This window comes from Rhododendron vialii, chromosome 5a, assembly GCF_030253575.1.
Source record: "Rhododendron vialii isolate Sample 1 chromosome 5a, ASM3025357v1".
NCBI classification, from domain to species: Eukaryota; Viridiplantae; Streptophyta; class Magnoliopsida; order Ericales; family Ericaceae; genus Rhododendron; species Rhododendron vialii.
Window position 1 is genome coordinate 36,914,031 of NC_080561.1, and position 23,054 is coordinate 36,937,084.

Here is a 23,054-nt window from a genome sequence, read left to right on the forward strand (position 1 = left end):
GTTCAAAAGAATGCAGAATAATCAAGATTGGCCACTTTCAAAGTTGGATAATTCTACAGGTTCGGCTCAAATGCACATCGATAATGTATTTTTATAGGTGACATGACATTCTAGTATTATTTATTTCTACGACCTGTCCCTCCACGATCCGGGGTGAAAAATAATACCCCTCCAAAATCCTAGGGTGAAAACTAATACCCCTCCTCGATCCGGCATCCAATGGAGCCCTCAAAATTGAATTATTCTATGGGTTCGGCTCAAATGCACATCGATACTGTATTGTTATAGGTGACATGACATTCTAGTATTATTTATTTCTATGACCTGTCCCTTCAGTGGGGTAGTATTACTGATAATATAAGTATTATTGTGGGTGCAATTACAGCTAGAAATGATAATGGCATGGTTTGTTGGTTCTTCACATGGACAAATAGGAGAGTATTAGAAAGGCAACATTTTCTCTCTGACATTTTACTAATCAGTTTTCCTTGGATTCCCCTAGTGCTAATTGATTTGACAAACCAAGGCTTCCTGTTTCCCAAATACAGTACATGTAAGTTTAACCCAGGCGTGGTGGTCGGGAGGAGTTTGCTTCCCTCAAGCTTTCAAATTCGATTTCCCTTACCAGCAACTCTTGAGGCAATATCACCCCCACTTGCAAGCGTCTAAAATGGTTGTGAGAGGGGTGTAAGGATTAGTTTGCGGTACGCGCATAAGCTGGTCTGAGAAAACATGTAGTCGTACTACTTAAAAGAAACATGTGAAAAGCAGTACATATCCATGAGAGATTAGTTTCTTGCACAGAACCACAACCCGTTACTCAAATTTCAACTGGATCTACCATTACTGCGTATTATTAGCACATGAGAAGGGGACGAAATTGAATACCACTAAATCTAAACAGAGATACAGAAGTGGAAAAAGATGTTTACGTCAATTATTCTCTTGAAATAATCGATATTTGTAATTATCATCCTCAGCCGTCTAAGTGGTGAATTTACTATCACACCCTTTTGGTGGATCATTAGTCTAGTCGTACAATTGCATCTTACCCAACAATATTCCTCAACGACCTTAGTCCAAGCGACATAATTTTTACCATTCAATCGCATAGACGTAATAGACAACAAATTAGGAAACCATGGGGAACTAGAAAAGCTAGCAACAACAGAAGAGGTAGAGCTAGAAGCAGAAGCAAGCAGAGGTTATCGCAATTAAACAACGACCAATTGATCACTGATCACGAGGCATCAACCATCATCAACAACAAAAGGTAACATAAATGAACACCCAAACTGGCAATCCCAACATAGTATACTGAGAGCAACAAATAGCCCACATACAACCGATACCCACCAAACAATCACGCCAAAACCATTTACCAAAAAGAGAGAACCATTACCACCAGGCCAAAATCACCCAAAAATATGAAAAAGAGCCGCGAACAACGTACAAACATGTTGGGATTAGAGACGAACATGGAACGACAATGAAGTGAAGATCATGGAAAGATGATTAGCAATGATCAATCATTCCCCGGAAAAGAACAAGAGCGGAGACCAAGGTTGACTGATAGGGGAAATTGACAAACAGGGTTGATTGAATAAGGTTGTCAAGCAACCAGAGAAATAGACAGGCGACTATCGTGCGACCAGAGGACCACCATCGTAGCCTGGTGGTTGGCAATAGGGTTACGATGGTGTGTTGTCGGCAGCTAGGGTTACGATGGTGTTAGGTGGCAGAAGATGAGGATCCACGGATGGTGATATCCTTGCTCTAATACCATGTTATAAGAGGAAAGGTACAAGTGTTTAGGGTTCATTGGTTCAAACATTACACTAACACCCATGGTGATATACATAGTGTGAGAGTACAAATGATAAAGATGAATATACCCTCCCCCACTAACACTAAAGCATACAACCCTATAACTCCCAACAAAATTGATACATAACCCCTATACGCCCTGTGTGTGAAAGATCGAGGCAGAAAAGTAAACTTTCCTCTGTAAAGGTGTCGCCAATCTTAAATGCATAAATACAATTGAATTGATTGAGAAAACAACTTGGTCATAAGCAAAGCAAAGTTAGTAGCGACTCGCATTCGACAATTAGAAGTCTTCATCTCCTCCATTGAAATTTCAATCAACTTCATTTCCAACCTAAGGCGTCGTTCCTTAACAAGATGGCTTGAAACAAGCAAATTAGCAAAGTCTTACATTATATACTATGATATTTCTTGAACTAAGGGACATATACCTATATGGTAGTAACTTGGTCAATTTTTTCGTGTAAGCCCACATGCACATTTCCTACAAAGCCACACAGTCACTTAAGTGGGCCAAGCTAGGCCGTCATTTTAGGGCACGGTCAACTGCGAGCACGGGCACGAGCCAGGAACAAACACAACATAGGCATGGCATGAGCACTGGATATTGTTTTTATTTACATATAAATGAGCTTTACCATTACAATGAGTAGCATAAAATGACATTTATTGTTCTACAATCAATAGAATAATTTTGACGGGATTTTACCGCCGGGTCCAAATTTTGGACCCATTTCACACGCAAGTCCAGGCCACTTCTAAAAAAGCACACGTAACTCCTCTTTTTGTGTGTGTGTGTGTCAAACAAGCCTAACTCCACACCTGAAAAATCTGACATATTAAAACCCTATAAAAGTGCCTAAACCACTGAAACCCTATGAAACCAAGTGCACCCTAAAACCCTATGAAAGTGCCTAAAACCCTGTGAAAGTGCCTAAACTGGTAAAACCCTATAATAGGAAAGTGAACCCTAAAACCTTATGAAAGAGCCTAAACCCAAAAAAATAGTAAAATTTCGCCGGAGGTGGTTGCTGGCCGGAAGTGGATGGCGGGTGGAGGTGTGAGAGGGGAGTAAAGTGTAAAATTGTGTTAAAGGGTACTCTTATCAATGAGGTTGTACTTAGAGGTAAATAAAAAATGAGTTTATCCTTAATGGGAAATAAGTTTCACTTTTTTGTACTTAGAGGTAAATATCTCTAATTTTGATACAATCAATAGGATAATGTTGAACCGTTGATTCTTGTACTTCTTTATTATCACAAGTGTATGATTCAAGATGCACTAAAAGGCCCAGCTAGGCACAAGCATGACACGTATTGTGAATGGCCATGGGCCAGTCTAGGTCTATAGCATTCTGATATGGCATGACATGGCAAGGCGCAGCACAAAGCACGTGCACAAAGCACGTAGACATGAAAATAATTTAAATAAATAGGTCAAGCTGACACAACTTTACCCAATTGACACCTCTGCATAAAGATAGCTCACCCAAGAACTATGAAGCTCAATTATTGACATGAGTATGGATACTGGTACGACACTAATACATTGATACGATGAAACCTAGAAAAAACAGAGTACTGGTATGGCTGAAGTATGGTTAGAAAAGGTTTATTTTTTTATAATTTAGAGAAATGGAAGGATTTATGTAATTGTTGCACATAAGCAAAAGAAAATAGTTGAATGATTTATGTTGACCGAGAAGTAAGAATCTATCATACAAAAATATAATTATGCAAAAGGGACAAAGTAGAGTTTAGACATTATACTAAAAAATCTATAAACCAAAATCTTAATTCAACAAGAATGCTAAGCATTAAAAAAATATTTAGTTAGCTTAAAATACTAATCTAGATGAGGAGCTACTTAGGTGACTTGGGTATATTGGGGTTTGAAAAAAAACTACAGAGAAAAACTTAGGTAAGTAATTCGTGTACCCTGTACAGTAAAGATATTATGATGCAAAGCACCGGAAATGGATACATTGTGGGTGTGAGTACGACATGGTTTCAAAAGTATCCATGCTTCGTAACCAAAGGATGATATCTCAACTTGATCATAAGCGACGAACGTATTCAATGCTAACATCGAAAAATAAGGAACTATATGTACTTAAAAAGAAGTGTCAATGAACCATGTTGGTATGTATGCTTAGGCCTCATCCAAAGTTCATTCATTAAAGTGGAAAGGTCTTCAAGTGAAACAGCTTGAAGCAACCTTGCCTTCATCAGAAGGCTTCATTAATGCAGAACTTGTGCAGGGAAAAAGAACAGATAAAAGAAAAGAGGAGGAAATAGGAAAACTGACCTCATCACCACTTCATTCTTGTGACCCCAACAGCCCTCAAACAATAGAATCAAGCTTAGCAAGTACAATCGTCTGCAAATGCAAACACAATAGAGCCCAAGAAAAGCCTAGTGCAAGAATAAAAGGCTCCCAAATCCTGCATCAACTAGATTCATACCTTAGAATTTGCAGTGTATCAGAAATTAGAATCAGTCAACGCAAATTGAGCTGGAAACAAACTTCACATGGAAGAAGCACTTCTCTAACGCTGATGTGGTTCTATGTATTACGACCTTCCTCTGTGTTACAACCTATCCGCAATCTGCTCTTCTCCTGTTTTGCATTTCAGTGTATTGTGTGTGCCGGTGCGGGGAGAGAGAGAGAGAGAGAGAGAGAGAGAGAGAGAGAGAGAGAGAGAACATATTTGAATAATAACTTTTTCACCCACGAAGCGAAACAAGCCAGAACTTTTCAGGTCACTCCAAATTTAGCCAACAAAAACTAAAAATGAGGGGAGAAATGAGGGAGAAGGTAGACACTTTACAGGAACAGGAATACAAGCAGACGGAACGTTGAAGCCAAGACTCTTCAACTCTTTTGCTTTCGTAAATATTTTCCCTGACCGAATCACTTGCACTCATAAAAGCATGTATGTGACAGATACAGTTACAAGGGAAAGCCACACCTTCTCATATCTCTTGTGAAGAAAGGATGCCTAAGAGCTTCCCTTGCTTTTATCCGCTCTGAAGGGTCATAACGCAGAAGCCCTTGCAAGAGATCGATCAGATCACCAGCGGAGTGATCCACGTGCTGCATTATCAGGTTCTGCAATACATGACAAAAGTTCATGTCAGTACCTTAGCGAGAGTGGCAAACCATATAAAACAAAATTACAGGATGAGATATTGGTCTCTTAAAAAACCAGACACCATTTTTCAAAGTTGAAAAAATAGAAAAAGAGATTCAAGAAGGAAAAGTAAAACATGTAATAACGTACTTGCGGTGTCTATGTTACATAGATTTGGGTATGCGTGACAGTCTGGGGTACATATGTTAAAGGTGACGAATTCATGTAATTCCTGTTCCTTGGAAACATAGATAAGGCAGAATATTCATACTCCTTATAATTAAGGGTAAAATGATACTACCAATGTCTCATTGACCATCTCATGCATATTATTACAGTTTTATGCAGAGTAGTATAATAAAAGTGAACCACTAAAGATGTTGAGTGACAGCCCTATCACTGATGTAGGACACGCGTCTTTTATCCTTTAGTGTTGAGTATCCGCCACAGATACTTGATACATTTAGAAGAGTCCAGCTATTGTGGAGTGGTAATACTCATCCATATGTTTTTAGCATCACCAATGGCAACTTCCCACTAAAATAGTGGTGCTTCTTAAGTATATCGTGCCTAAATCATCAGGAAACCAAAAGACTAAAAAAAAATTCAGAAGAAGAACAAAATGCAAATCACAAGCATGGTCAACATTTAGTCACCTCATTTTATCTGCCATAAAATTAAGATATAGGTAATTTGGCAGGATTCTACATGCAGAGGCAGAAGCAATCCACACAAACTTCGCCTTTAAAACCTTTTCCCCCACTAAACCAGAGGAAATGATATTATGTACAGATAACAAGTCCCAAATTAAACAGAAACTGCCAATCACCTGTAGACGAGGTAATTTCCAAACTGCCCTCATACTTTCTCTTGAAGTCGCACCCTCTGGCCAATCTAGCCGCACACCCCTCCTGAAATATTTCTCAGCACGGCGGCTGGAGAAATGCAAATGAGAGCTTTATCCCCTTGAGAAAGCAGAAAACATTGTGTTATCAGTAAATAAAAACAACCAGTCTTACTCTGCTCTAATAATCATATGTGGCGGCAGTGGCCCTAACACCCTCTCCATCATAGCCAAATGTTCCAAGTTCTCGTGTGTTTGGAAAAGGGCCTCACCCTGTAGAGGAACGAAGTAGATGAGAAAGAAACCATCAATAGAATCTTCATGATGGGAAATTGGTTGACATAGATAATGATAACTAAATATAGCATAACAAACTCGCCATGATCAAACATAAGGATTTAATATTATAGACACTAATGTCATTCATTACACATCAATTCCCTGAAAACAACAGTTTTCAAGGGCACTCAGTCAAATAAGCTCTCGCTTGCCACATTGGAAATTGGACTTTCCTCACAATTTCTAGAAGTCCTTAACATAATAGAAACAAAGAAGAGAAATGTAAACTAAGATCAAAAAGAATTTTACCGAGCATAGCTCAACAAGTATGCAACCCACACTCCATACGTCACAAGGATAGTTCCATCCAAGGCCTAGAGGAAACAAAAGAAATGAATGACATTAAAGACAACTTTAATAATAAGAATCAAAACACCGGTAACATAGTCTGATAACGGTTAGCAATTACCAAGAATAACCTCTGGTGCACGATAATGACGTGTTGACACCACATAAGTATGGTCCTGATGTTCAAACGTAGTACTCCCAAAATCAATTAGCTTAATAGCACTTGACTTTGGCAGATTCTTGGAGTAGGAACCCTCTTTAGTGGATCGAGTTAGAAACTTGAACGCAGGCAAAAACAGAATAAAAATATTAGCAAATAAACTTCTAATAAATCAGTGCCGATAGACAAAATTACAAAACACATTCAAAGCTGTTCTATCTCAGTAATACATAACAAATGTAGGAAAAAAGATATCCAATACCAATCGCATCCTCATATAGACCACAAGCAAAATGCAAATGTATCATTTGAAACATTAGAATACCCTTGATGAAAGTAGACTGGAAACACCCTCTAATATTACAAAACCGAATTTGCATGGGTACACATGTGCAAAACATCTGCTAGATTTTTTTATCCGAATCTGCTAGATTAACTGATAAACCAATTGATAATGAGAAGATGGCACATGAGATAATACCTTATAATCTGGAACTTTAATATACTCTGATGAAACAAGAAGAATGTTTTCTGGTTTCAGATCAGTGTGAATTAGGTGTAAATCATGCATAACTGCAAAAACAAGCAAGTAAATGGATAAGAACTACAAGTAGAGTTAATCATCACTACAAATCAAGCTTGTCCAGACAAAGTTCTTTGGGACATTTCAATTTAATGCTTAACATATCAAAGCTGGAAATACAGAAAACCAATGATGCCCAAAGCTGATTATCCTATTAAAATCAACTGAGTTGCTAAGCATTAAGTTGTATAATAATAAATAAACAAAAGAGTGACACAAGATACGTGCACACACATGCTACAGATTCCAAAAGTTGTCTGCCAAACTCCCGGACAAGATCAATGGGAAATGAACGATAGCTATTTTTGCGGAGAAAATCATACAAGCTTGGTCCAAGCCTCTCAAATACCTGTAAAGACCATTTGAATCCATCCACAAGTTTTTAACTCACAGAAAATTCAGGCTATGATAAAACATGAATGCCCTTTGAAATAATCCAACCACAAGTACCAATAAATACTTACAATACAAATATGATTACGATAGTCAAACCAATGCCGTATTTGCACACAACTGCAAAATATGAAACAACTTATACACAATCACTTCAAACTAATACAGCAAACAGGGAAAACAGATAGAGAGCAGATCCCTACCGTGTCCCACCAATATCATGCCTCGCAAGTTTTTGCAGAACATCAATTTCGATCATGGCAGCTTCGCGGTACTTGTGTATTGAACGCACTATTTTAATTGCCACGATCTCTTTCCTCTCATTGTCTAAACATTCCAGGACTCGCCCAAAAGTCCCTGCAATTATAGTTACGGAACAGCATTAAGATGATAATGAATGACAGGATAAAATCATAAAAATACCAAATGTGAATTTCCTTTTAGTGGCCCTTAAAATGTGACTTTTCCACATAATACCAATGACTGGAGGAACAGCCATCCCCCCCATCACACACACAGAGGATGATATTTGAACAAAAATGGAAAACAAATAGAACAGTCCTGGGAATCTAGAAAAACAGGGTAGCAAAATAAGAAACGAAGCTGGAGGAAAAACTAACCTTCACCCATTTTGCTCAGAATCCTGTCTGCAAGTGCAAGTAAAAAAATAAGTTATTCGTGAAGAGCTTATGAAATTAACTATGGGATTAGAGAAATTAAAGGCAAAAATTGAAGAATATATGCATATACATACAACGAGGAGTTATGTAATCTCCAACTACAAACACATAATGCCCGTCTTTATCATCTGGTCTCCAAGGAGGGGATCCATTGCGGAGCACTCCCTTGTAATATACAGAAGAATAAGCATAATTAGGAACGGCCCCATTCGTAAACTCGTGCCCACAATAGAATGCTGGAAGGACCTGCATAACAGAAAGAACAGCTCAAAGTGGTCAACAAAACAAAACTACCTTTATAGCATGAAAGATTAGATCTTCAAAGATGGGCACAGTTCCAAGAATCCAAGGTGTCAAAACCTGGATGATGAAAATGCTATGCACATAACTTGGGACGGAAAGAACCCAACTGGTGATAAACAAATGCCTTACTTAACAAACAGTGCAAATATGATATGATCAGTTTTCTTCAAGGCATGCAAACTTTTATTTTCCCGAAAAAACATCTTTTCCTGGTGATTACACTTTCTCGTTCACAGAAATAATTAAATCACAGAATACATCACTTTGCATGCAAGTTGCAAAAACGTAGCACAAGATGACAATGGAGAAAAGATGCATAAACAATTAATGTATAGAAACAATCCCCCTTTTCCCTTCTTCTCGTTTGTTAATTCTCCCAATACGCTCCCACATTAGTCATTTAATTGTTACCTCTTTCACTATTTTCCCTAGTTTTCCTGTTTTCCCCTTGTCAAGTTAGCTAAATTGTTCTCTTTCATTTTCATATCAAGCACGATCTTCAAACTAAATAACTCATAAAAGTGAAATTCCTACCCCGTCCATGTTACGTCATTGCGAGTATTCATCCTACATCTCAGCACATAAGGTGAAATCTGGACCGATGACATCTTGCCTCATGAATCCCCCCTTGGCCCCTCCAATAGAGAGCTCTACCAGCCACGAATGCTGTATATGCTATCTTAGCCTTGAACCTCCAAAGCAGACTCAACCTTCCTCCCCTAGTCAGCATGTCCATCTTTTATTCACACCAATATGCTCAGATCTTCGGCCTAGCCAAGCAATTATCAACCTAAGGATAGGCCTATGCTTTAAACTGAATTCTCCAAACGTTGAAAAAAAGGCAAAGACCCCTTAGAATTGATGTTCTGGTCATATATAGCCCGGATGACCCCATCATGCAAGATCACTAGGGTCTTACGGGTAGGTGGTTAGAGTTGGGGGTTAAACGAGGTGTTGGACCCATTAACAATCAAGATAGCATTAGAGAATGAGATCTTCGTACAATTCTAGACAATGAAAACAATGCCAGGGACATATGAAATGTTAAATACACTGAATACCAAAGAAGCAAGTTGGGTCACGTAACTTCAAAGGCATTGAGGTTTCTAGAGCCACTACTAGTAGAGCCACCACGTCTGTAAACATAACCATAAAAACGTAGCCACCTTCAGGAATCAGTCTAACCCTTCCTAAACAATATACACCCCTTTCCATCTCGGCATGCCCCTACTTCATTCAACAACCTTATATTATTTCTTCGGCCCCTTTGAGACAACATGGTCCTTAACAGCTCATAACCGGAGGGCAAATAGTCAGAATATTTGTGATTGGTGATACCAATCAGAACTATCAACGTAAAAGTTTCTAGCAAGGTGAAAAGGCACGATACCAAAATAAAACTTCAATGAAAACTCACAGAGGATGATCAATCTTAATAGCACACCCACTACCCCTGAGATGATCAATGATTCAATATCACACTACCACTACCATTATCACTCTCATTCGCATATCTTTTCGTTGATCCATGATCATCTCTCATACCACCTAGTGATTCTGTAGAAGAGGACAAAAGGACCTTTTAAATTAAGTTCTTCATAAGCTTTACAATTATAAACAAGAAGAGAGCATTTTAAGTATCTTTGCTCAGAAGTTAGCAAGCATGGAGATTATAGAGGAGTGACGCATAAAGTACAAGTTTAATGGGTCAAGTAGCGTATTGCTTCAGGAGCATTGTGTGACCGCAGGATACCCATAAAGTTGACGGGAAAATTTTACCGTACTGCTTTAAAACCAGCCATGTTATATGACACGGAGTGTTGGGCTACTAAGAAACAACATGCGAGTAAGATGGTGGCAGCTGAAATGATAATGTTGAAATGGATGAGTGGTAAGACTTGGCGAGATAAAATTAGAAACAAAAATCTTTGCAGGATGGTAGGGGTAGCATCAGACGATAAGATGAGATAGACTAGATTCAAGTGGTTTGGACACATCTATCATAGCCGGTAGACGCGGTAGTTTGGAGGACATATTGCATCAAAAACAGTAATTCCTCCTCTTTCACTACTTCTTTGATTCTTACCGAGCAAAAAAACGAACACTGGGTATTGTTTTCGTGAATCAGTGACGAAGGAGTTTTAGAGAAAGGTGTGTAGTTTGTGAAGTAGGGGGATATGCGGTGGGTGGTAACTGTTTTTGGAAGTTTTTTTTAATTTGTGTTAAAATGTCCAATACATCCTCATAGTTAAATAGTTAACTGTTTTGTATTGTGTTGGTTTTTTTAGAGGGCATTTTTGGAAAAATAAAAAATAAATACAGGACAGAAGAGAGACACCAAAGGGGTGCTCTCCCTTTATATATTAGAATAGATTGTCATCAATTCGTCAAGCGAAGAGATCTGTTACTATCAACTATTGTCCGGACAAGCCAAACACAATTTCATTTGCCACAATATTTTATTATTAAATATCAATCACATTAGCATGTACCCAGAGTCTCAATTTAACAAGTAAATGAAATTTGATTAACGCCAAATAATATGTACATAGATCTAATAGCCGTACAATGGAAATTGCATGATATAAGAGGTCCTAAAGAAAATATTGAAAGGACCTATATAAAATTTGGAGACCTTAGGCTAAGGGATCATGAGCTCAAAAGTCAACAACCAAGTATAATTGTACTTGCAACAAATATAGTGAGAAACTAAAATATAGAACTACATTTAACAATTATACCACCATAACTGAAGGGTTGGGTAGATGTCCTACCTTTGTAGTTAGTTGATATCCATAGAGAAACTCCATAGTTAGCCAAAGATCAGATGAAGACCGAAGGAGATAATGGAAGCTAGACTGCAAGCAGACTTCGTCACCCAACAACCATGCACCAATGGGCAGAGCACCCCCTCCCCCGCCACAAAATAAAAAAGGAAGAAGAAGAAAGAAGAAAGAAGAGAAACTCTTGCTCATTCTCAACCTTGGGTTACTTAAATACCCTTTTCTATTGTTTTATTGAAACTCTTGCTCGTTCTCTCTATCTCCCTCTACGTTTCACGAGTTGTACAAACGTAGGGCTACAATCGAATCCTAGTCGATAAAGTTCTTTGATTTTTGCTTAGACAAATGAGATATCCCGTTGTCATACTAAACTCCTCAATAACCAAACCCAAGTATTGTATATTGGCCACCACTGTCTCTTAGTTGCGTCAACAAGCCAACCACAACGACCATAGGTCCAACCACATCATCATGTACAATACGTTGTAGTGTATTTGTGCTTCTGCGTAAGAACAAAGCAATGCTTGTGTGTGATAGGACATAGTCCTATAGTTGCATACTACCAATTGATGGAGAAAAATTCATATGATCACCTCTTTAGAAGAGAAGATACTACAATCAATGTTATTGTCATATGAACTCTTCTATTTTTCGTTCTGCACCTACCACATATGGCAATAAAAAGGGCAAGGTACCATAAACATATCTGGCACTCATAACCAAATTAGACACTTGGATCCTCTAGTTACGGGCCTTGATTGAAAAAGGAAGAAATTTACAATTGGTGTCAAAGAAAAATAACCTTTTATCCCTGAATTTTATATGATTTCAGGTTCATCCTTATTCAATTACTCCCTCCGTCCCACTTTGTTGTGCCCTTAGTCCTTTTTGGAATGTCCCAAAATGATGTGCTTGTTTCAAAACTTTCCAATTTTGGATGTCCATATTACCATTTTACCCCTCATTTCTCCCTCTCAAATTCAAATTTTGAACTTGATTTGAAAGAAAAGCGGAGCAAATTAATGACATGAAAAGAAAGTTGACAAAAATTCATAAATTACAAAGGGGTAAAATGGTAAAATTGACACAGTCAATGTAATTATGATCTTTCCTTAAATTACGTGAAAGTCAAAATAGGTGCAACAAATTGGGACGGAGGGAGTACATCTTTATACCAAATCATCAATACATACTATAAGCAAATGTGTTTGAGCCCCACAAGCCTCCAAACCCTCATTCCTAATTTCCAGGATTTTTCACTTTTTTAAACAATAAAGAAAACCCATCACGTTCACCTGTCTCAACCAAACGCCAAACGCCAAACAAAAAAAACAAAACACAAGAACCTACGTTCAAAACGGACCCACTACAAGAACTAACCTTGAACCAATCTTTGTTTGGTTCCCACGTCTCTCCCCCACAAGTCGGAAAACAGTTACCTAAGTTTGCCGACAACACTTATATTCCCACCTCCCAACTGAAATTTCACATTCCACATCCTCCGAGATTGTCACATGATCAATTCTAATTCTTCCTCCACTCAGCAAGTCTAACACTTTTCCCCAACTGATGGTTTGTCACGAAAACTCACAGTTTTCCCCCACTGATGGTTTGCCACGAAATTCACATTTCACATTCTCCAGAATTTTAAGTAGCAAGTTTGCCTCCATTTGTTACAAGAATTTGTTCGCAGATTTCTAAGTATCAGGTATGGCTCCAATTGTTGCGAAAATTTGTACACGAAGCACATACCTATTGGAAATTGCTCAAAGGTTGGTTCCCATCTCCAAACTACCTACGCATTTATGAGGAACTGATTAAGTTTTTCAGGCTTAGGTTCTCCAAATAATTTCGTTCCTGACATTTTCATTTCCCACTAGCCACTGATGTTAACCTCCACATATTTTGCTACAAGCAAGGTGCAGCATTCAAAAACGGGCTTTTTTCGTTTGGATATATTATGCGTGTAAAATTATAGTCCACATCCTACCTATTATGTCGGGCGTGCATGTTAATCTCGCCTGTGCATAGAACAGGTAGAATGCTAGTATCATGTATTTTATTGTTCACAAAGAGTCCATGTATCCATACCCACTTTTGGATACATATCATCCTAAGACTAGGGATTTAGGGAGGTCCAATACCTAGACACAAACTCAGGCTTGATACTCATACCGAAGAACATGTAACACGGGTCTATGCCACGCCGTACAGAGTTCTTGCACAGGGCTAATAAATGAACCAAGCTACTCAAGTTGGAACTCTTGTCTGATCGTCAAAAGCTCGTTCGAGATCATTTCGTTGCCTAAACAAACCATGCTTGAACAATCTTTGAAGCTCGTCAAGCTCTCCAAAGAAGCTTGAACTACCTACTACTTCACACATGTTCGGTTACTTTGGTTCGTTTTTCAGCCCTATTCTTGCATCTAGAATTCATCTTAATGATGGTTATACTCAAATAGTTTGTTCTTGTACAAGGACAGAAATGGGTGTGATAACTCATACGTGTGATTTCTATCGATCAATCCATCTATCCATCTACTATTAAAAGTGAAGAAGGAGAGGGTGTTTCGTACACTTTTATATCCCAAAACTAACCTTTCCTAAGTGTTAATTTCCAATTGATCGGTCGAGCAAACATCTCCCTTTGGATCAAAACAACACATTTCTTGGAGCAAATTGGAAACAAAACACGTGGAATTGACATAACAAAACTTACTCTCCACGAACCATTATGTCCCTCTTTGTGACAACAAATAAGAACCATTTCAAAGGCGGCATTTCCACCCCCACCCCCCATATTAAACAATTCATTCGCTTCCTTCCATTCAAGAACTTCTCATCTTCATGCTTCCCTTGGGTTATGTATGCCTTTCTTCTCTTTCCATCTCATGGTGTTCATCCTATTTCTACCCCTTTCAATTTGATTAATTGGTGGTCGCCACATTACCCTATGTACAAGCAATGATAGTTCTCGATGCTTCGCCATCTGTGTTGTTCTACTTGAGTGGAAAGGATATGTGCCAACTTTTCCACCAATAGGAACCTCAAAAGATGTGGGCTCCTACTACATCTAAAGCATTCATCGTGATGGTAGACATTGAATGAGATACAAATGAAAAGGTGAAGAGGATAATGGGAGAATTTTCAATCCAATGAGCCATTAGTTACTCGTTAGTATGTCTGCCTATGATAAACTTGTAATTAACACTAAAACTGTCCTCATTAACATGGATGACTCAATCATTTGAGCCTGAACTCCTCCACAAAATATACTCTTTGTCCACATTAACTTGGAAAGGAGCCCTGATCTTTTACCCATTCTTTTTTTTATTCTTAATCAGTGACAAGGCCCACAACATGTACTTCTTGCATCCGTTTACAATAATCAACCATGTTTGCTTCTTTGATTCATTTGGCATATCTTCGAGTTTCGAATTCCGGATGTGTATTAACAACTTTGCGTTAGAATATAATGAATCGCATATGGGACTTCATACCCACAGATAAAATATTGCATTGCACTATTTGCTTTCTTTTTTGTTTGCCATAAATGTGTATAGCATAGCAACCTTGCCCACTCATAGCCAACCAGTTTTGTATTGGATGCTTCGAAAGGGTTAAAGCAAAAGCTTCCCTTTACATCCCAATCACTGCATTAACATACAATTCGATGTCAATCCCCAAGGTATCATTGTTAAGGGCGAGAGAAACACTGAGGCGCAAAGATTTGTTGGTGCCTAGGTGAGGAGCGCGCCTTTTTGAAGCAAGACGCACCTAGGCAAAAAAATAGAAAAACTAGCATACACCGATACTATATAACCTTACACATAAAAAGTGTACTGTTTCTGAAAACATTAAAAAAAGGCTTTTATGCAGTATAATTATATGTACACACATATATTTCTGAAAACTTTTTTTTTTTTAAAAAGCCTTTTCGTTTCCATATATAGTATAATAATATATGTCAACTATATACGCGAAGAGAGAAGATCGACTGATAATAGAGAGAGAGGAGAGGAGAAGAGAAGATCGACCGATGATGGAGATGTCGTTTCTGGTGATAAAGAGAGGAGAGATTTTCGATCGACTGAAGTCAAGGGTAAAGGAGTGAAGGTAAAACGTTTAACCTGGCTTTGATCCTAGGGTTGTGATTAAAATAGAAAGAGGCAAGTCTTTTCTCGCCTTCATTTCTCGCTTTTCTCACCTAGGCGAGCCTTGGCTGCGCTTCATTGAAGGTGTCTCACTTGGCTCAATCAAGGAGCCAACCCTGTGCGGATATGCCTCGCGCCTAGGCGCGCCTTCCTTTGACAACTATGCCTCAAGGTAAATTTTTTTTTACAGCAATTGACAACATAGCACGCGCATTTTGCTTCTAACAGAAAGAATGTTTAGGGGTCATTAGAAAAGCACGTATCAACAAGTCAGTCATTAAGATGATATCAAATGTGCACATCAATTGAAAATTTCAGGTGCATAGCACGTGCAGTTTTTACTACTAACAAGGTCAATGTGTAGGGGTCATCAGAAACCGCGTGTCAATAAGGAAGCCATTATGATGCTATCAATTGTGTTTTACCAGATTGCAATCCATCATAAAACCTCATAGCAACTAGTAAACGAACGAAAGAGGGAGGGGTCATCTGGATTTAAAAAAGAAAATACACTAAAGAAGTTGGTAAAAAAAGATAAAATGAGAGAAAATACAACAGAATTAGACTGCATTGCCCTGCCCTTGGCTACATCATATTCAAATTGTCTGAGCCTACATTCAAAGCTTCCTATGAAGACCACACCACAACACGAAAGGTCTCGTGGACCTACAATTAATCCAAGCTTCCAATGAAGACCACAACAAGAAAGAACTTGAAGTTGGACAATTTGGTCTCTCTCTCTCTCTCCCTCTATCCTAGTACATGCCGGTACTCTCTTTTATGAATTTTAATTTCTGCAACCTACTCATAAAAACTACTTATGTCTCACTGTAATTTGAAATTGAACTCAACTAGAAAAATGAACCCTAACTTTCTTTCCATGCTATTTTCTCTTCATAAAAAATTACAAAGAATGCTTTCTTGTTTGACTCATAAATGCCCTACTTATTAGGACCATGAATAGATTATGTTGAGCTTTCTAAATAAATGGATACCACTCTTCGCGATTTTTTACACCTTGGTATTCCCACTTATAGTTGGTTAAAGACCAAGTCACCTAAACCTAACCAACGGATTCAGCTTTAAAGTCCTATGCTCAAAGACCAACAAATTGTTGCATTTTATGGTTTTTGGGGATAACACCAAATACAACTAATTAATATGCTTTCTCAAATTGAAGAAAACAGACTTCCAATCAGTACATCAGAGACACGGCCTTCAGGCTTCAAAAGAATATTAATGACTACCTTTTTGGAGGTTATTTTTACGTCCTTAGGACATCACTTTATTGGCATGGAAAAGGCTTGACATAAAATGCATGTAACATGTAAAACACTCTCATTCTGCAGCATGCAAACAGGCACTTTAAATCCTAAACAATTGATTCTGTCACATATTCATTTGGTTCGACACTTTGACCACCATATTGCTACAACTACAAACAAAATTTTCAAATTTTCAAGCAATGCTTTTTCTTTGGACAAATCAAAATAGAATGAATAAACAAAACCAGAAGGTAGACCGCACTTAAGTCACAATGTGAGATCCAAACATGTACAATTACACCAAGATTCTGCTGCAAAGCTACAAAAAAAGGTAAAAACACCAAAAGCGCGAAAGCATTTTGTCGGTTTCATTACTTTTCAATCAGAAGGTTTGTTCTGCATACACACAGGCAGTCAAGTTGAATCTAAGTACAACATATCTCATCCATATTTCAAAAAATTCCACAGAGACAGAGATAGATACGCAACTCGTGATAACGAATTTCGTGAAATAATGACGATACGACCACAGATACGAAACAAATAATAACGATGCGAACACGGATACGGAAAAAATAATAACAACGACAATTGACATTCATATAAGTAGATCGATACATATGAATTGGTATAGTTGTATATATGTACGTATATATGGGTGACCTTGGGCGGTGGGGGAACAAGAGGGGCCATGTCCCACGTCAAACGAGGCCTCTTCCTGGGTCGCTTATCCATGTTCTTGTGAGGGAATTCCATCATCCACTGAGTCTCCATTTACCGATTCCGCTCGTACGACGATCGACGATTACGCATCAAAACGAACAGTGACGAGAGACGATCGATTCAGATCCGAATTTACAGCAAGAGGATCGCTTTTTGAAACCCTAGAATTATTGAGAGAGAGAGAGAGAGAGAGAGAGAGAGAGAGAGGCTGAGAGCTAACCGGAGTGGTGTGGTTGGAACTAACTGTGGTTTGTTGGGGCCGAGCGTAACGCTTTCTGACCGTGGTTAAATGGGCGGTTGGGAAACTGTTTTTTAATGCGTGATCGGGTCCCTTTCCGGGAAAAATAAAAATAAAAATCTTGATCGGGTAAAGAGTCCGTGGGTTGGACCAGATTTAGTCCCCGCGCGTATTATTGCTATCTTATATTGTCTCCGTCCATTATTTTATCAAAATGCGCCTCGGGTCACATATACAATTCATATAGTTCACATGCATAATTCACGGCAAAAAAGTAACTCTTATTGTGCAACATAACAAAGCCTATTCGGGTTCGAAAACAATATTAAAATTGGGATGAAACCGAAGCTAAAAAGTAGGATCGGTCTCTAATTTTCCTTTCTTTTTTTTGACGGTTAGGTGTGTTTGAGTAAGCTTACGCGCCTTGATCCGGTCAAATGAATGTCATCCACTCCGAAACTAGACAATTCACAAAAAAACTATTTTTCTTACGATCTAACTTTGGTCAATTATATGAGAGTAAATCCACCCTCCAACTGAACGATCCTTAAGACTAGTTGGACCAGATTATGAGACACTGTGTATTGGACACTTCAACGCTGCCGCTGATGATGGCCCATTTCGGGGCCCGTATCGTTTCGGAAGTGGACTGGGCAATCAACAGACAGGGAAAAGTGTCTGAGTTTGGGTCTCTCAATTGGATAGCTGGTTGGCAAGCAATGGCCCACTCTAGCCTGCCAAATCTCTGTTGCCAAACTGCATGCGGCCTTTGGCGGAAACCCACCAGTCCACCCATTGCCTTCGTGATTTGATTTCACATTATCCCGCCGTTATATTAGGTTAGTGATTAACTTATGTAGAATAATTTTGAAGTTTTGTCTTTATTCAATTTTTTTTTGCATTTGTTAGTTTTACATCAAATTTTTATGTAATATAGGTGAGTAAGGACTAGAGGAGTCGAAAAAGTAAAAATATTTAACTTTTATACAAGTATTTTGGAAAATATCCAAAGAAAAACTCAAAAAATCGGTTTTTGGATTTTTTCTTGAATATTTTCCAAAATATTTGTTTAAAAGTCAAAATTTTTTACTTTTCCGATTTCTTTCGTCCTTACTCACCTATATCACATAAAAATTTGGTGTAAAACTAACAAATGCAAAAAAAAAAAAAATATGAATAAAGACAAAACTAAAAAATTGTGGTGTATACGTTAATTACGGTCATAGTCCTTACCTTGACTGCGCCATCCCGTAGTGACTTTCCTTAAACCTGTGCTCGGAGGCTCCCATCCAACAAGAAACTGCCTCTTCGTCATTTGCTTATGCTTGGAAATTAAGGAACCAGATTCCAGTGATTTTGGGAGGATGTTTTGAACTGCTAGGACAGGTATATGAGTTTTTTTTTTTCCCGGGGAAAAAAAGGATACGTACATGAGTTTTTTCTTTTTCAAATCCAAGTCTTATTTTAAGGGTACTACAGAAAAAGGTGAGCATGTTTAAGACATGTCCGTTGCTTTTTATGGCTAGTATTGTAGTTGGCTATTATCCCTCAACCTTGCTTGTTACCCGAGCAAAACCCTCAAATCTGCCTCCCAGCGGACTCGCGTCACACCTCGCCATGGCAAGCGAGGTGCGGAAACCTCGTCAAGACCAGTGAGTTATAAGCCCTCAATAGTGTAAATAATATGACTTATATATCTCTCTCCTTTTTGTCACACACATGTGCACAACTTGCTTGATTTGAACAATATTGCACGAAATGTGTATTTTTGGCGTTTTCAGGTAAATCGTGTGAATAAGGCGCATTTGAATGACATGGATAGCCTCGAGTGTGTCCAAGTACCCAATGCCACGTGGCATTCCACCACCGAGTCCCAAGGATGATGAAAAGTAGTTTCAGAGGGTGTGCGGGACATCGAAAGGCCAAAGGGGCAAGTAAGGCTGAAGAAGTAAAGAAAGCTCAAAACTGCTCAAGAGGTACCTGTACCACAAAAACCCAATACCGGTACCTCCAGTACTGGTACCACCAAAATCCAGTACCTGTACCTGTTGGACAGAAGCAGTGCAAAAATGCCATTCGAAGACTGGTACCGGTACCACAAAAAGTCAGTACCGGTACCAACAGGAATTTTCTGCAGATTTTTGTGCCTGACTTTATAACATCTTAAGGGCATTTAGGACTTTTGTAGCACAATTGTAAGGGGATATAAATATCTCCAAACCACATTTTAGTAGGTCATCTTTCAATTTCACTTCCCTCCTCTCCCTAGCTCTCACACTTTCTTCAATGGAGATTGATTGCTAGGGTTTTTGAGGCTTTTGTTCTTCATTAAATTTGTAAGTTAACTCGAGATCTTTATTAATCTAGTTTTTATTTCCGTTTTTGTGCATGTTTTGTATCTCTCTTCATTTCCCTTCATGTTTACACCCATTAAGGGAAAGTAGTGATCAAGGCTTGGTCATGAGGTGATTTCTACCCAATGACTTGGGTAATTTAATAACTTCTCTCATTTCTTGTGCTTAATGTGGTTTGTGAATGGATTAAGTTCTTATCTTTATGTAACAAAACATACGATCGCTAACCTCTTTGATTATGTGTAGATAAGGACTTGATCTCTTGCCACATATAATGCTTGGAGCTATATCACTCTAAGAGCCCGTTCCAGAAACAAAATAAGAACTTATTTTTTGTGTAATAAGAAGGCTTGTTCCTGAAAATAAGAAGGCTGCTACTTATTTTGGAAGAATTTATATAGGTACCGACCGGCAAGGGAGGGAAATCGTACCGGCAGCCGCGCCGGGCCGTCTCCGGCCACCGGATGGCCAATCCGAGTAGTCCAAAAATTCTAAAAAAAAAAAACTAGGGGGCTTACGCAAGAATCAACGGCATCCAAGGTGTATAGGGTGCTTGATCCGAGCACCCCTTTTCCGTATAGGGTGCTTGATCATATATACACGGAAAAGGGATGCTCGGATCAAGCACCCTACACACCTCGGATGCCGTTGATTCCCGCGTGAGCCCCCTCGTTTTTTTTTTTAGAATTTTTGGACGGCTCGGATCGGCCGTCCGGTGGCCGGATACGGCCCGGCGTGGCCGCCGGTACGATTTCCCTCCATCGGCACCTATTATCATAGCAACAGTCTTATTTTTTGTATAAGGCAACTTCAAACTAAAAAATTATGTGTTTACGCAAATAATTTTCCTACCACTATGGATCTTGTTTGATAGATCTCATTGAGATCTTTAATACGGTGCAAAAAAAATTGAACTTTTTTTTTTCATTTGCATTATTTTTGAGTTTGAAAATGTGAAAGAAACTTTTTATTTGAATTTTGTGGAATGACCCTTCTTATTTTTAATGAGAAGTGGCAAAATAAGTACTTATTTTTTAAGAAGGTTTCCGGAACGGAGCCTAAGTGTTTGCTAAAATGCCTCAAAGAACTTATTAAGCTCTAATCTTTGGTCAAAACCTAGATATGTTAACTTCTTTGATCAGGTGTAAACAAGTCTCTTGGCACACTTAATGCTTGGAACCATGGCTCTCTTTGTGTTTGATAAAATGCCTAAACGAGTTTTTATCCATTTCCAAACCCCGCTGTATAAGTTAAACTTGATTTTCATAGCTAAATTTCCCGAGTGAGATCAAATGACAATGACTCTCACTTGAGTTATCAAAGAGAAGTATTGAACGACCTAAGTTATGGGCGGAATGAACCCTTAGACCTTGCCGCTTTTAGTTTCTAGTCAATCTTCGTTTTCAATTAAAGTTAGGAGGTAGAGAGATTTTCCATCACTCAAAAGTTAGCCGTCTCAACACCAAATCCAAAGGTTGGCGGTCCTAACGCTAAAAACCCTTCGTAATCAAACCTTCCGGCCTAGCTTCATTGGCTCCTTGTGGATTCGACCTCGGACTTTCGAGTTTATTATGCTACAACAGACCTAGCCTTACGCTTGGGGCGCTCTTTACTACGACACACTTTTGGTCGAGAAAGCAATGAGTACGGAACCCTCACTTGGGCTTCTCTCACTCTTTTCCTCCCTCTATCACTCTCGCTCTCTCTCTCACGCTAGGTCGCTCTCCTCGTCCCTTTGTCACTCCAAATCGACGACAAAAGCTATGGTGGTGGTCAGGTTTTAGCCGGAACCCTAGATTGAACTGTGGGTTTTGACTAGAAACCTAGATTGAAACTCTTTCATGCTGGATCTAGCCGTCGTCGCCGTCATTGGGCCATATTTAGGCGTCGTTGGGGTTGTCGGCGAAGGTATAAAAATAGTTGCCGTCGTTGGGCATCGTTCGGGTCGTCGCCGAAGGTAAGAACAGTTGCCGTCGTTGGGCTTCGATGGGTCATCGTTGGTTGCCGTCGGTCACAAAAACAAGTGTTCAGGCTGGAGAAGATACAAAAGCTGAGAAACAGCTTGAGCCTGTTGGGAACCTCAACATTTGGTGGCTAGCTTAAACTACTTTTTGGAGGATTTCCTAGTCAATTAGCCGAGAAAAAGCTTGAGGCTCTTAGAGATGCTCTAATGGATATGCAATCTCAAACAAGCTTTTAACGAGCCAAACTAGCTCGAATTGGAATAGCCTGGATCTTTATCTGGCCTACGTCAACTGAGTCCATAATATTGTGGACTAAGATAATACCCAACTTACAATAAGCGTATGGAGTAAATCTTTTCCATCAACAAGGATAAATTGTTAGATACATTTCCCTGAATTTACTACTTCCATGCTACATCAGTAGCCTGTCACTGTCCAAGAATTACATGAAAAATCCAATAATTTAGAAGAATGAATAAAATGGAAGAACAATTGGAATGTAACTTTCTGTTACAGAAGGAGTCCTATCCATTACAACTCCAATTCGAACAAACGAGATTAAATATTAGCTTCTCATTGTGGAGAATGGGTCTAGAGGCGGTGGAGAATTGGAGATGACCCAAAATCAATACTTGGATAAACCCTTGGTGGCCTCTCCCAAGGTTCGATATATAGCAACTCGCTTGAATCGCACACAACATCCGCCCATCCATAATGTGGTTGCCAGTTCATCAAAAGTTAAAACTCGTCAACTTGTTCCAAAGTTGAAGAGTAAAATGAGAGTAATATCCTCAAATCATATTAGGTGTATAAAATGCTTTTGAGCCAAAAGAAAAATCTTACTCGTAGTATGTTTCCTCGTTCTCGACAATATCCCAGCTTTCATCAGTTTTGTTCTTTCCATATTTGTGCACCTTAGAGCATCTCCAATCTTGATTTATTTTAAGACCCAAATTTAAAATTTGGACAAAAACTACAAAAATCTCTCTCCAAATCATTGACTCAGACCCTTTCCCATTTTGG

The 23,054-nt window shown here is 38.8% G+C and overlaps 1 protein-coding gene across 3 annotated transcripts; it reads right to left on the reverse strand.

The window, feature by feature from the left end:
• Nucleotides 1-4,534: 4,534 nt before the first annotated feature.
• On the reverse strand, nucleotides 4,535-17,751 carry LOC131326334 (serine/threonine-protein kinase AFC1). 3 transcript variants are annotated; one of them, XM_058359083.1, is made up of 12 exons: nucleotides 11,325-17,751; nucleotides 8,322-8,493; nucleotides 8,188-8,214; nucleotides 7,771-7,924; nucleotides 7,639-7,687; nucleotides 7,409-7,523; nucleotides 7,073-7,164; nucleotides 6,553-6,709; nucleotides 6,393-6,457; nucleotides 5,980-6,077; nucleotides 5,790-5,895; nucleotides 4,535-4,938 (listed from the first exon to the last, which is right to left on the reverse strand). In XM_058359083.1, exons 1-12 carry the CDS (start codon nucleotides 11,523-11,525, stop codon nucleotides 4,780-4,782), a joined length of 1,395 nt encoding a protein of 464 aa, XP_058215066.1. In that variant the 5' UTR covers nucleotides 11,526-17,751; the 3' UTR covers nucleotides 4,535-4,779. The 3 variants fall into 3 exon arrangements, with proteins under 3 accessions (XP_058215066.1, XP_058215067.1, XP_058215068.1); XM_058359084.1 differs by having other exon boundaries at nucleotides 17,416-17,749; XM_058359085.1 differs by lacking the exon at nucleotides 11,325-17,751 and adding an exon at nucleotides 9,085-10,087.
• Nucleotides 17,752-23,054: the final 5,303 nt, after the last annotated feature.

What these genes read in the sequence shown, in the direction of transcription:
- LOC131326334 (XM_058359083.1), bottom strand. Translation starts at nt 11,525, where the DNA reads ATGAGCAAGAGTTTCTCTTCTTTCTTCTTTCTTCTTCTTCCTTTTTTA. An exon ending in GATATCAACTAACTACAAAG is followed by an intron (nt 8,494 to 11,324) that starts GTAGGACATCTA and finishes TCTGTTATGCAG; the next exon opens with GTCCTTCCAGCATTCTATTG. An exon ending in TACTTGTTGAGCTATGCTCG is followed by an intron (nt 6,078 to 6,392) that starts GTAAAATTCTTT and finishes GTTCCTCTACAG; the next exon opens with GGTGAGGCCCTTTTCCAAAC.